The sequence below is a fragment of the Zonotrichia albicollis genome, chromosome 35, assembly GCF_047830755.1.
Source record: "Zonotrichia albicollis isolate bZonAlb1 chromosome 35, bZonAlb1.hap1, whole genome shotgun sequence".
Taxonomy (NCBI): Eukaryota; Metazoa; Chordata; class Aves; order Passeriformes; family Passerellidae; genus Zonotrichia; species Zonotrichia albicollis.
In genome coordinates, this window is record NC_133853.1 from 3,699,949 (window position 1) to 3,711,499 (window position 11,551).

Sequence of the window (11,551 nt, forward strand, 5' to 3'; positions counted from 1 at the left end):
GAACTTCATGGCATCAAATATCCATGGTGACACAGCAGGGCATCATGGGAACCAAGGAACCCCTGTTGGCAGTATGGAAACTCATGGAACCAGGGGCCCTTGTGGCACTGCAGAACCAACAGAGCTGCTGGACCTTGTCCCCTGGCCCTGCACAGCTCCTTGGGAGGCACAGCAGGAGCAGTGCCCTGGGAGCCTCGGGAATGCCCCTCTGGGATCCACAGCACACACTCCCAGGGGCTGGAATTGCAGTTCCCAACCAGGAAAAGATGTTCCTGCCTCTGAAGGCAAAGCTCTTAAGAAGGAGCCAAAAGCCAAGTGGAGCAAGATCTTACAGTGACATTTCACTGCCAGCCTTCATAACTTCACCCATGGTTGTTGTAGCTCGTGGATTGGGAATGAAATCAGGGCAGGGTCTTTTGTGGGAGCTGCCCTGGGTCAAGGGAGACACTGAGAGAGAAACAGAGCAGGGAAAGAAAGGCAGGAGAGAAAGGAGGGCACAAACACAATCAGCTGAGAAGGTGGCACTCTGAAAAACAAAACTGAACTGATAGAAAATAAATCGGACAGAAATCAATAATTCTTAAAAGGTTTATTTAATATTAAAACACATCCCACACACCCAGCCCCACACAATCCCAATCCCGCTTCTCCAAATTTGGATGCCACTTCTCCCAATCTCCTTCCAACCCCATCTCACCCTGGAGGCTGTGAAATTGAAATATCTTGACGTGGGACTGAGTTTTTTTGAGGTTGGAACAAGCCATTTTGAGGTGGGATTGAGGCTTTTTGGGGTAATATTGAGGTGTTTTCAGTGGGACTGAGTCATTCTGAGGTGACAGATCAATGCATTATGACTTCTGGACTGTAAAGATACGGAGAACACTGTCTGAAATCCCCCAAGAACCCACAAATTCCCCAGAATATATCTTTAAACTATAAATTCCACCTGAAATAGCTGTGAAATGGTGAGACTTTAGGCATCTTTAATCAATTACTTTCTTTTTAGTCCTATTTCAGGTGTTTTTATACGATAAATCCAGAGAAATTTAGAGCCAAACAAAAAGGATAACCAGCCCAATGTCTTCCCAACACAGATCACTGGGAATGTGGGTCACCAGGGCTCTGACCAACATGGGTTTTCCCATGGGGGCTGAAGCAGGAGCAGGGCACAAAGCTCTTCCCGCACTCGGGGCACTCGCAGGGCTTCCCTTACCGGTGTCTCTGTTGGTGACTGGTCAAGGCAGAGCTCTGGGTAAAGCTCTTCCCACACTGGGGACACTCGTAAGGCCTCTCCCCAGTGTGGATGCACTGGTGGGTGATGAGGTTGGAGTTGTGCTTGAAGCCCAACCTGCACTCAGGGCAGCGGAAGGGCCTCTCCTTGGTGTGCATCCGCTGGTGCTGGAAGAGATTGGAGCTTCTCCGAAACCTCTTCCCACACTGGGGACAATTGTAGGGCCTCTCCCCAGTGTGGACGTGTTGATTCCTGATGAGGGTGGAACTGTCGCTGAAGTCCTTGCCATGTTCCCCACACTCGTAGGGCCATTCCCCAGTGTGGATCATCTTGTGCTGGATCAGGGTGCTGCTCTGTCTGAAGCTCTTCCCACATTTCAAGCACTTGTAGGGCTTCCACCGATCATGAAGCTGCCCATGGTCCACCAGCTCCAAGCTCTGGCTGAAGCTCTGTCCACTTTCCTGGCTCAGGGTGGGTCTTTCCTCCTCAGAGCACCCTGGGCTGGCTTTGCAGCTCCTCGTCCTGTGGGATCTCTGGGGATTTTCTCCCCATTGGAATTCTGCACTGTGGAGTCACTCAAAATGGCTTTTTCCATGAGGTTCTGCTGTGGGGATTTTTCCTCCATGGTCTCCATCCTCAGTTCCTTCTCTGGGGGAGGAAGGACAAGGAGAGAATGGGATTTGCCTCCATGCCAGAGGGAAGGGGAAGGAAATTCCCCCAGTGCATCCCCAGAAGGACCGTATTGGCAGCAGGGTGTCCTGCAGCCAGGGGCTGTACTGGGCTGGGAGATGGAGCAGGAGAGAGGTGAAAAGGGACACTGGCTTCCTCCTCACCTGCCTGGGTATCCCAGGGCTCCTTCCTGTTCATCGCAGCCTTCTCCTCCATCCAATCAAGGTTTGGGAATGGGAAATCCTGTTCTGAGAAGAAAACAAAGGGTGCTCACATTGTCTTTTGTTCTGGGGGCCGTGCTGGGCTGGGAGATGGAGCAGGAGAGAGGGGGAAAGGAGCACTGACTTCCTCCTCACCTGCCTAGGTATCCCAGGGTTCCTTCCTGTTCTTCGCAGCCTCCTCCTTCATCCAATCAAGGTTTGGGAATAGAAAATCCTGGTTTGGGAAGAAGACAAGTGGTGAGTACATTGTCTTTTGAACTGGTATGAAGGCAAACCTAGGGGAAAGTCTAAGCGAGAATTACAATTTAGTAAGAAAATGAAGATCAAGGCAATGATAGAGAAAAACTGCCTTAAACTGACAGAGTCAGGATATAGCCTGACACCCTGTTGGTCAGGGTGGTGGCAGCAGTCCCATTAAATGGTGGCTTCAGTCCTGTTGGAGTGATGAAGGTGATTCTGTCAAAGCAGTGATCCTGTAGAAGGGTCTGGTCTTCCTCTGAAGGTCCAGTGGTGGTTATGGAGCTCTTGTCCTCTGGGAATCCAGTAGGCAAGCTGCTGCTGGTGTTGCAAGGCTCAGTTTATATCCAGGTAGAAATGCTTGGTTCTTCCCCCTGGACAGAGCATCCCACAATGGGAGGTACACTGGAAAGGGACCAGTAGGAAATGGAATTTTATCATTCCTGCAGTGACACTCAATGGCCCATTCACAGAAGATATCTTCCCTGGAGGGCGTTATCAGGGGTGAGTCATGGAAGAGATAAAGAACACTGCCCCACATATTTATAGCAGTTTTTGAAGATGGTGATTGAAAACATGCATTTGGTTATGAAACCCCAAAGCGGATAGCCTTCAAGAAATAATGTGTTAAAACATGGAATGTGAAACATTTGAAAAAACATAGCATTTAGGAAACATATAGAGCAATAGATCAGCTAAAGCATGGAACACAATGACAAGAAGAGAGATGGGATAGGGGAGTTGATGGGCTAAGCATGTTTAGAGCCAACAATGTCAAACTGACCCTAAGAGCCTTGCCAAGCCATGGGGAACAAGCCAAGTACACCGGGAATTGGCCATATTAGGATGGGAGTTCAAAAGTTTAAGGAGGAAGACTCATCAGGTGCCCCCTGCCCATGATGAAGGCCACCGGAACGACCACTGAAATGATCCTCAAAAGAGAAGTCTCTGCCCATGCTCCGCCCACACCATGCCTCCTATGAATATGCATGCAAGGCTATGATTATGCATGTGATATGATGTAACTCTATATTCAAAACTGTATAAAAGGCTTGCTTTGTCATGAGATACTTAGAAATCCCTTTTGTGATTTCTCCGACGCGTCGTAATAAAATACCTCCTGTCTATACTGACTTAAATTGAGTCTCTTAGGCAGTTATTCTCGCCTTTTGGGGCAAAATTCGGCATCAGTTACATCTTACATTGCAGCCTGAAAGAGTGGGGTAATCCCTGCTCACAGGATGAACTCCACCCCCCTTACCCAAACTGGCTCAGGTGTAAAACCCCCACCCTGGGAAGGCCACACACAGGGGACAATGTCACACTTGCCCTGCCCCAGGGGAGGTCTCTGTCCCTTGTCAGTCCCTTGCTGTCCCTCCTTTTCTCTTTCTTTCCATCTCTCTCTTTACCGCACATTTACTGTTCAATAAAATCCACTTTGGCTTTGGTCTCGTTAGCACTTTACCTGAGGCAGAGGCATCCCTCTAACAATTTTCTTAACCAGATTGCGACATTATTTTGGCACAATGAGTTTAGGCACTGTTGTCTGACCTCAAGTGCCTTTGACAACAACATGGTTCCCTCCACTGAGGAGGTTGTGGTTCTCTCTGGAGGAACACTTGGAAACTTGCACGCAGCTTCCTCTGAGTGACTTATGGGAGAACTGATGAGGAAAATGGATGTTGTGGGTGCCCAGTATAACGAAAATATTTTGTTGTCCTTCCTTGAAAAGATGGTTAAAATCACTGGAGGAGAAGGAACAAATGATATCAGATTGATTTATAAAGTTCGTTTACTCCAAGGTGAGGAACACAAGGCTGCTAAAAGTCCCACAAGAAGCCCAGCTCAATAGCTAAATTCCCAAATATCTCCTGAATTCCAAGGCTTGGGTTCTTTGCCAAATGTGAGAATCATTTTTCTCTTTGTCCCTTTCACCTTTGTGACAGCAACAGAGAGCTTCCCCTTCCATTTAATAATCTGTAATGGGCCAAATTTCCTGTTTGTTTTATTGGAACCTGCCAGCAGCTGAGCTCGAGCTGTGCGGGAACTGATGAATCTTGGAATTGCCACAGAATTGTTTCTATCGTCAGTTTATTCATGTTTAGGAGTTGTTTGCATTTTCGTCACATGTGACTTGTCGGAAAATCAAATATTCCTCAAAGTATTGTATGCAGAGTTAAGTTTGATTTCTGCCAGCTTTATTTTCTCCAGTACCCTGGGGATGCTCAAGGGGTCTTTGTGCTTCTCTCCCTGGGGAATGCTTGGGAGGAGTTTGGGGGGGTTGTCCCTGTCCCTGTCACTCCAGGCCATTCCCCAGGGGCTGTCCCTGTCCCTCTCACCCGAGCCATTCCTCAGGGGGTCTCCATCATTCTCACCCCAGGAAATGCCTGGGGGGTCTCCCTCCCTCTCACCCCTGTGCCAGGGGGTGCTCGGGGCACTCTCTGTCCCTCTCAGCCCAGGGGACGCGCGGGGGTCTCTGTCCCCTCACTATGGGGGATGCTTGGGGGTCTCCATCCCTCTGGCCTCAGGCAATGCCTGTGCAGGGCTGGGGACCAGGGGCTCTGTGTCCCTCTCACCGCTGAGGGTGCTTGGGGCTGGAGGGGCTCTCTGACCTTCTCACACCTGGGGAGGCCGGGGGGGTCTCTGTCCCTCTCAGCCCTGCTGTGACCCCACCCAAACATCATCGGGGTCAGAGGGACAGAGACACCCCCAAACCCCCAGAAGGGCTGAACCTGGGATTTGGTTTGGGGCTGAGGGTTTAGGAAGGGGCGGGAATTGGGGCTGGGACTGGAGTTGGGACTGAGATTTGGATTAGAGCTGGGATTGGGGTTAAGGCGAGACATGGGATTGGCTTTAGGGCTGGAGTTGGGATTGGGTCTGGGGCTAGTCGAGTCTGGGACTGGGATGTGATTAAATACAGAGCTGGAGTGTGTCTGTATGTGGAGTGAGACTGAGACCAGCATTGGGGTCAGGTTTGGGACCAAGCTTACCCAGAGCGGTACAGGGGGGATGTCACTGCGGGATGGTTTGGGGAAAATCCTGGTTTGGAGAAAAACAAGGTGTGAATGCCTTGTGCTGGGGATTCCTCTCACCCAAGTCCATCTCTACAATTCACCTAATGCCCATAAAATCCTCCAAAAATCAAGAGTGAATCAAAAAAAGCCACCAGGAGTTCCCTCTTTCAAGTCTCATTCCTCTGGGGTTCTGGTGGTCCCCCATCTCAGGGCTGCTGGGGATCCCATGGGTCCTCGGCATCCCCCTTCTCCAGGGTCCTGCTTACGGATTCTGGGGGGTTTTGGGTTCCCCCTCTCCAGCCTCCCCCCAATCCAGCCACTTGGGGCTCTCCCCTCTCCCCACCATCCTACACTGGTTTAGGGCAAATTTGGGAGAAAACCTCCAAAAGAGGTTTCCTCTAGAAAGCAGATTCAAGCAGCTCCTCCCCCAGCTGGTTCAGGAAAATATTTCCTTGGAGAAAAGTGGAAAAAACCTCTTTATTTAACAGGCAAAGCATTCACCAACACAACAAATGAACAATATTAAACAATAAAACATAAAGAAGTTACAAACTCACAAAGTCCCCCTGTGGAAAGTAGCTCAGCTCACTCAGTCTCTTATCAGTCTCTTATCAGTCGCCCCAGTGCTGGAAATTCCGTGGCCCAGGCCTGACCCAGTGGGCCACAGGTGCGAGCTGCGGGTGATGTTCTGGGTGTTCAGTCCAGAGCAGGTTTAAACAGCTCCAAAGAAAAAGAAAAAGAAAAAAAAAAAGAAAAAGAAAAAGAGCAGTTCAGGGAACTTCTCTTCTTCAGTGAGCTAAAAACTAACTAATAGCAAAGGAGAGCTCTGTCCCGCTGTCTGTCTGTCCATCCTGTCCATCCAGGAGCCGTAATGTGGAGGAGTGCAGTTTCTGAAAAAGAGGTGCCCCTTCTTCTTCCTACACTTCACGCTCAGAACCAGCATTAAAGGTTGCTCGTGCCCAAGGCAACCACCCCTGGCAATGGAGCTCCATGGAGCTGCTCTCAGGAAAGACCCCTAAGAGCTGGGGAGTGCCCCAAAACTGCCTCAGAAACATGAGATACTCCAAAATCTCTTCAGGAATGTGGATTATTCAAGAACTCGTTCAGTAATGGGCTCCCCCTCCCTTCATCATTCCCAAACTTTGGCGGTCTCATTCCAGACCCCAGCCCACCTCCCCAGTCCCAACCCCAACCCATCCCACCCCTCGTGGACATCATGATTCCCTTCCCAAGCCATATTTCCCCCATTTCCCACCTCCCAAACCCCATCCCACCCATCCTGCCCCACCTAATGCCCATGTCAAGCCTCCTGATTTGAAGGCCACTTTGCTCAATCCCCTTCCAATCCCATTCCACACCAAAGAGCTGTGGAATCCAGGAATTTTGGGGTGGGATTGAGTAGTTTTCAGTGGCATTGAGGTGACAGTTTGAACCCTCTTGTCTCTTTCAGTGCCAAGAAAGGGAAACAAGTACATCAAATACCCCCAAATTCTCCCAATTATCTCCCTGAATCCCAGATTGCCCTGAAACACAAGTAAAAAGTGAGGTTTTAGATGCCATTGATGAATTTATTGAGTTTTACCCCAATTTTCTCTGTTTTAAAGGGATGAAGATGAATCCAAAGAAAATTAGGGTCAAAACAAAATAATATCCAGCCGCCTTCCCAATGCAGATCACCAGGAATGTGGATCGCCAGGGCTCTGACCAACGTGGGTCCTCCCATGAGGGATGAAGCTGGAGCAATGCATGAAGCTCCCCCTGCAGCTGGGGCACTCACAGGGCTGCCCTTACCGGTGTCTCCGTTGGTGTCGGGTAAAGAACGAGCGGTCTGAGAAGCTCTTCCCACACTGGGGACACTCGTAGGGCCTCTCCCCGGTGTGGATGCGCCGGTGGGTGACGAGGGTGGATTTGTGCCTGAAGCCCATCCCGCAGTCGGGGCAGCAGAAGGGCCTCTCCTCGGTGTGAATGCGCTCATGTACAAGGAGGTGGGTGCTGGTGTGAAACCTCTTCTGACACTTGGGGCACTCGTAGGGCCTCTCCCCAGTGTGGAACCTCTGGTGGACAACCAGGTCAGACCTGTGGCTGAAGTTCATCCCACATTCCAAGCACTCGTACGGCCGTTCCCCAGTGTGGATCCTCTGGTGGCAGATCAGGTTGAATCTCTTCCTGAAGCTCTTCCCACACTCCAAGCACTCATAGGGCCTCTCGCTGGCATGAAGCTGCTCATGGGCCACCAGCTCTGAGCTCTGGCTGAAGCTCTGTCCACCTTCCTGGTTCAGGGTGGGTCTTTCCTCCTCAGAGCACCCTGGGCTGGGTTTGCAGCCCCTCCTTGTGTGGGATTGCCGGGGCTTTTCCTCCCCATTGGGTTCCTGCACTGTGGAGTCACTCAAAACAGCCTCTTCGATGAGGTTCTGCTGGGGGGATTTTTCCTCCCTGGTCTCCATCCTCAGCTCCTTCTCTGGGGGAGGAAGGACAAGGAGAGGATGGGATTTGCCTCCGTGCCACCCAAAAGGAGAAGGAGATCCCCCCAGTGCATCCCCAGCAGGATGGGGTTGGCAGCAGGGTTGTCCTGCAGCTGGGGGCTGTGCTGGGCTGGGAGATGGAGCAGGAGAGAGGGGAAAGGGGCACTGACTTCCTCCTCACCTGCCTGGGTGTCCCGGGGCATCTTCCTCTTCTTCCAAGCCTTCTCCTGCTCCATATTGCCAAGGTTTGGGAATGGGAAATCCTGGTTTGGGGAAAAACAAGGTGCGAATGCCTTGGGTTGGGGATTCCTCCCACCCAAGTCCATCACTTGAAGTCATCTGGTGTCCATAAAAACCTTCAAAAATCAAGAGTGAATCAAAAAAAGCCACCAGGATTTTCCCACTTCCAGTCTCTGGGGTTCTGGTGGTCCCCTGTCTCAGGGCTGTTGGAGATCCCATGGGCACTGGGGATCTCCCCTCTCCAGGGTCCTGCTTAGGGATGCTGGGGTGTTTTGGGGTCCCCTTCTCCAGCCTCACCCCAGTCCTGTCACTAGGGGCTCTCCCCTCTTCCCACCACCCTATCCTGGTTTAGGGCAAATTTGGGAGAAAATCTCCAAAAGCGTTTCCTCTAGAAAGCAGATTCAAGTGGCCCCTCCTCCAACCAGATCGAGAAAATATTTCCATGGAGAAAAGGGGAAAAAACCTGTTTATTTAACAGGCAAAGCATTCACCAGCACAAAAAAAGAACAATATTAAAAAATAAAACCTCTTGCCACTCCAAAAGAGATGACAAACTCCGAAAGTCCCTCCGTGGGCTGTAGCTCGGCTCACTCAGTCTCTTATCAGTCTCTTATCAGTCTGTTAACGGCCCCTCCAGCACTGGAACTGCAGCGGCCCAGGCTCAGCCTGGTGGGCCACAGGTGTGAGCTGCCAGTGGTGTTCTGGGTGTTCAGTCCAGAGCAGGTTTAAACAGCTCCAAAGAAAAAGAAAAACCACAGTTGGAGGAACTTCTCTGCCTCAGCGAGTTAGTTTTAACTAACTAAAAGCAAAGGAGAGCTCTGTCCTGCTGTCTGTCCAACTGCAGACAACTGATACCTTAGGTTGTAAATGTTTGCATTCTGTTTTGATGTGCAGCTTTTAGTTTTATATTAAGTGTTACTGGGATCTTTTCTCAGGGTGGTGAAGACACAACAATCCTGTTCTAGCTGGAGACTCAAGGACAATCTCTTAAAACTTCAGGCCCAAAGCATAAACAATGTGAAAAGAGGACAGCAGGCATGCAAGCAAGGCAGATGTAACTTCATCATTTGAAACTATTAATTGAGCAGTTAATTTCTATATACAAATGGACTAAAACTTGTTTAAATGTGAGATCTCATGACCAAGCCCTCTTTTGCTCCCAACTTGCAGACATCCAGGCAGAGCCACAGTTGTGGCTCCTCTGCTGCCAGGGTGTGGCCTTTAAAGGCACTTCAATAAAAATCAACTTTATTCCTCTTAACTCCATGTGGCCTCTGTTCCAGCTCCTTAAGGCATCACAACAGTCCAGGAGCCGGAATGTGGAGGAGTGAGTGCAGCGTATGAAAACAAACTACTGCTCTTCCTCCTCCCCTTCGCTCTCAGAACCAGCATTAAAGGTGCAGAACTCATTTCTGGGCTAAACAGACCGATGGGGTACGAGCATCATGAAGTCACCCCAGGACACCCCTGTCAGGGTCAGGGGGTCCCGTCCCCGCCTCATCTCCGGGCTGCCGGGGGTCCCCCAGCTCCGGTATCGCCCCTTCCCCTCTCCCCGCCCCGGGGGTCCCCCGTTCCACAGCCCCGGCTCTCATGGGGATCCCCAAAATCAACGTCCCGCCCCGTTGGTACCGGGCCATCCCCACGTGGACTCCCCGGGACCCTCCCGAGGGGCGATCGCGGCTCCTCTCCCCCGGAAAAGCTCCTCAGAGGGAGCCCGGAGATATCCGGGGCTCGAGTCCGGCATCTGCCGGCTCCGAACCCTCTCCAAAAAATCCTCCCGGAGACCCCTGGCTGGAGCCGGGGCGAGCTCGGCCTCCGTCCTCACCTGCGGCTCGGGGCTGGGGGCGATGCTCCCGGGGCAGGGGGTGCTGCAGGCTCGGAGTGCGGGCGCTGCGAGCGCCGCGATTCTCCCGCTCCCGCTCCTGCTCCTCCTGTCCCTCCCCTTCCTCCCGCATTTCCTTCGCTCCAGCCCGGACCCCCCTTTCCCACCGCTCTGCCCCGCGGCCCCGCAGCACCGGCTGCTGGGTGGGGGAGCCCCCGATCGGCTCCAGGGCTGGGCAGGGGGCTCGGGGACCCCCCCGGGGGCGGATCCGTCCCCCCGGCCCGAGCCCCAAATTCCGCTCCGGGGCCGCTGGGCTCTGCGGGCCCGCCTGGCAACCGGCGAGTCATCGGCGAAAAAGGCTCCGGTTGGCTGGAACTTGGTTAGCGCCTCCTCTGATTGGCTGGAATTGTGAAAGGCGCTGCGCCCTGCGGGTGTCCCCGAGAGCTGCGGAGTTGGGGCCGGAGCCTTTTCATATTTCTTTCTCTCTGAGAACATTTCTGATTTATTTCTCTCCCTCACTCCTTTCCATTTCTTGTTCAGTACAATCCAAGTTCGAGCAGATCCGCAGGTTGCGTTCTCATGGTCTCATTTGCACCTTTACTCAGGTGTGAGGAGGTCAGAGAGTCCCCCCAGCCCGAGCACCCTCAGGGGTGAGAGGGACACAGAGCCCCTGGTCCCCAGGCCTGCACAGGCATTGCCTGAGGCCAGAGGGATGGAGACCCCCCGAGCATCCCCAGTGTGAAGGGACAGAGACCCCTGAGCATCCCATGGGCTGAGAGGGACAGAGACTGCCCCGAGCACCCCCTGGCACAGGGGTGAGAGGGAGGGAGACCCCCCAGGCATTCCCTGGGGTGAGAATGATGGAGACCCCCTGGGAATGGCCTGGGGTGACAGGGACAGGGACAACCCCTCCAGCCCCTCCCAAGCATTCCCATGGCATCAGGTACAGAGACCTCTCGAGCAGCCACTGAGCACTGTGTTATAAATGAGAAGCTTGACTAGGCCAATATTCAAGCAGCAATCAATTTATTAATTAATATGGTAAAGCATGAGCAATACAGCGTTGGGTACGGTGGGGGAAGTTTTCCCTCCCACTGCACACCGATAGTTGAGGCTTACAGGTATTTATAGGGGTACTCATCAGCTTTCTCAGCAGTTTCTATTCCCAATTTTTACTCATCAGCAGTTTCTATTCCCAATTTTTACATCCCAATTCTATACCTATTGTGAATTAATTTTTCTCAGGATGTATCCCAGAAAGGAGTATCCCCAGATGGTGGTGGTTCGGTTTCCGAAAGAAGGAAGAAATCTCCCAGATGGTGTGGTCCAGATTCCAGATGTGGGTCCACCTTTTAATTGCAAGGACTATAAATCTCATAACAGTGATGTCCACCTGCCCTTGGTCGAAACCATAAATCCTTGAGTTGATGTTCATCTTCCTTTCTCATGCTGCTTTTCACAGTTTTCTTACGGTGTGAGATAAGCATGTTTCCTTTTATATATTCTAAAGCTGTAGTTTCAAAGATCCTTACTACAAGTAGTATTCTCAAATTATACTTCAAAAGGTTATTATAATTGCAAAACTCTTTAAGGTTTATCTACAAGCAGAAAGTTCCTGTCAAAAAGCAATATCCTAAAAGCATTAATTCAAATGC

General features: G+C 51.5%; 1 protein-coding gene and 1 pseudogene across 1 annotated transcript; both read right to left on the bottom strand.

Moving 5' to 3' along the window:
- LOC102066819 (serine/threonine-protein kinase pim-1-like) overlaps positions 1–2,098 on the bottom strand; it is a 77,730-nt pseudogene extending 75,632 nt beyond the window's left edge.
- LOC141726486 (uncharacterized) lies at positions 596–10,195 on the bottom strand. Its single transcript, XM_074531388.1, has 7 exons — positions 9,900–10,195; positions 8,016–8,097; positions 7,164–7,830; positions 5,930–6,092; positions 2,257–5,397; positions 2,065–2,148; positions 596–1,879 (listed from the first exon to the last, which is right to left on the bottom strand). Exons 2-4 carry the CDS (start codon positions 8,068–8,070, stop codon positions 5,984–5,986), a joined length of 831 nt encoding a protein of 276 aa, XP_074387489.1. The 5' UTR covers positions 8,071–8,097; positions 9,900–10,195; the 3' UTR covers positions 596–1,879; positions 2,065–2,148; positions 2,257–5,397; positions 5,930–5,983.
- Between the last annotated feature and the right edge of the window lie 1,356 nt (positions 10,196–11,551).

What these genes read in the sequence shown, in the direction of transcription:
- LOC141726486 (XM_074531388.1), bottom strand. Translation starts at nt 8,070, where the DNA reads ATGGAGCAGGAGAAGGCTTGGAAGAAGAGGAAGATGCCCCGGGACACC. An exon ending in GCCCCGGGACACCCAGGCAG is followed by an intron (nt 7,831 to 8,015) that starts GTGAGGAGGAAG and finishes TTCCTCCCCCAG; the next exon opens with AGAAGGAGCTGAGGATGGAG. An exon ending in CGACACCAACGGAGACACCG is followed by an intron (nt 6,093 to 7,163) that starts GTAAGGGCAGCC and finishes TTTTCTTTGGAG; the next exon opens with CTGTTTAAACCTGCTCTGGA.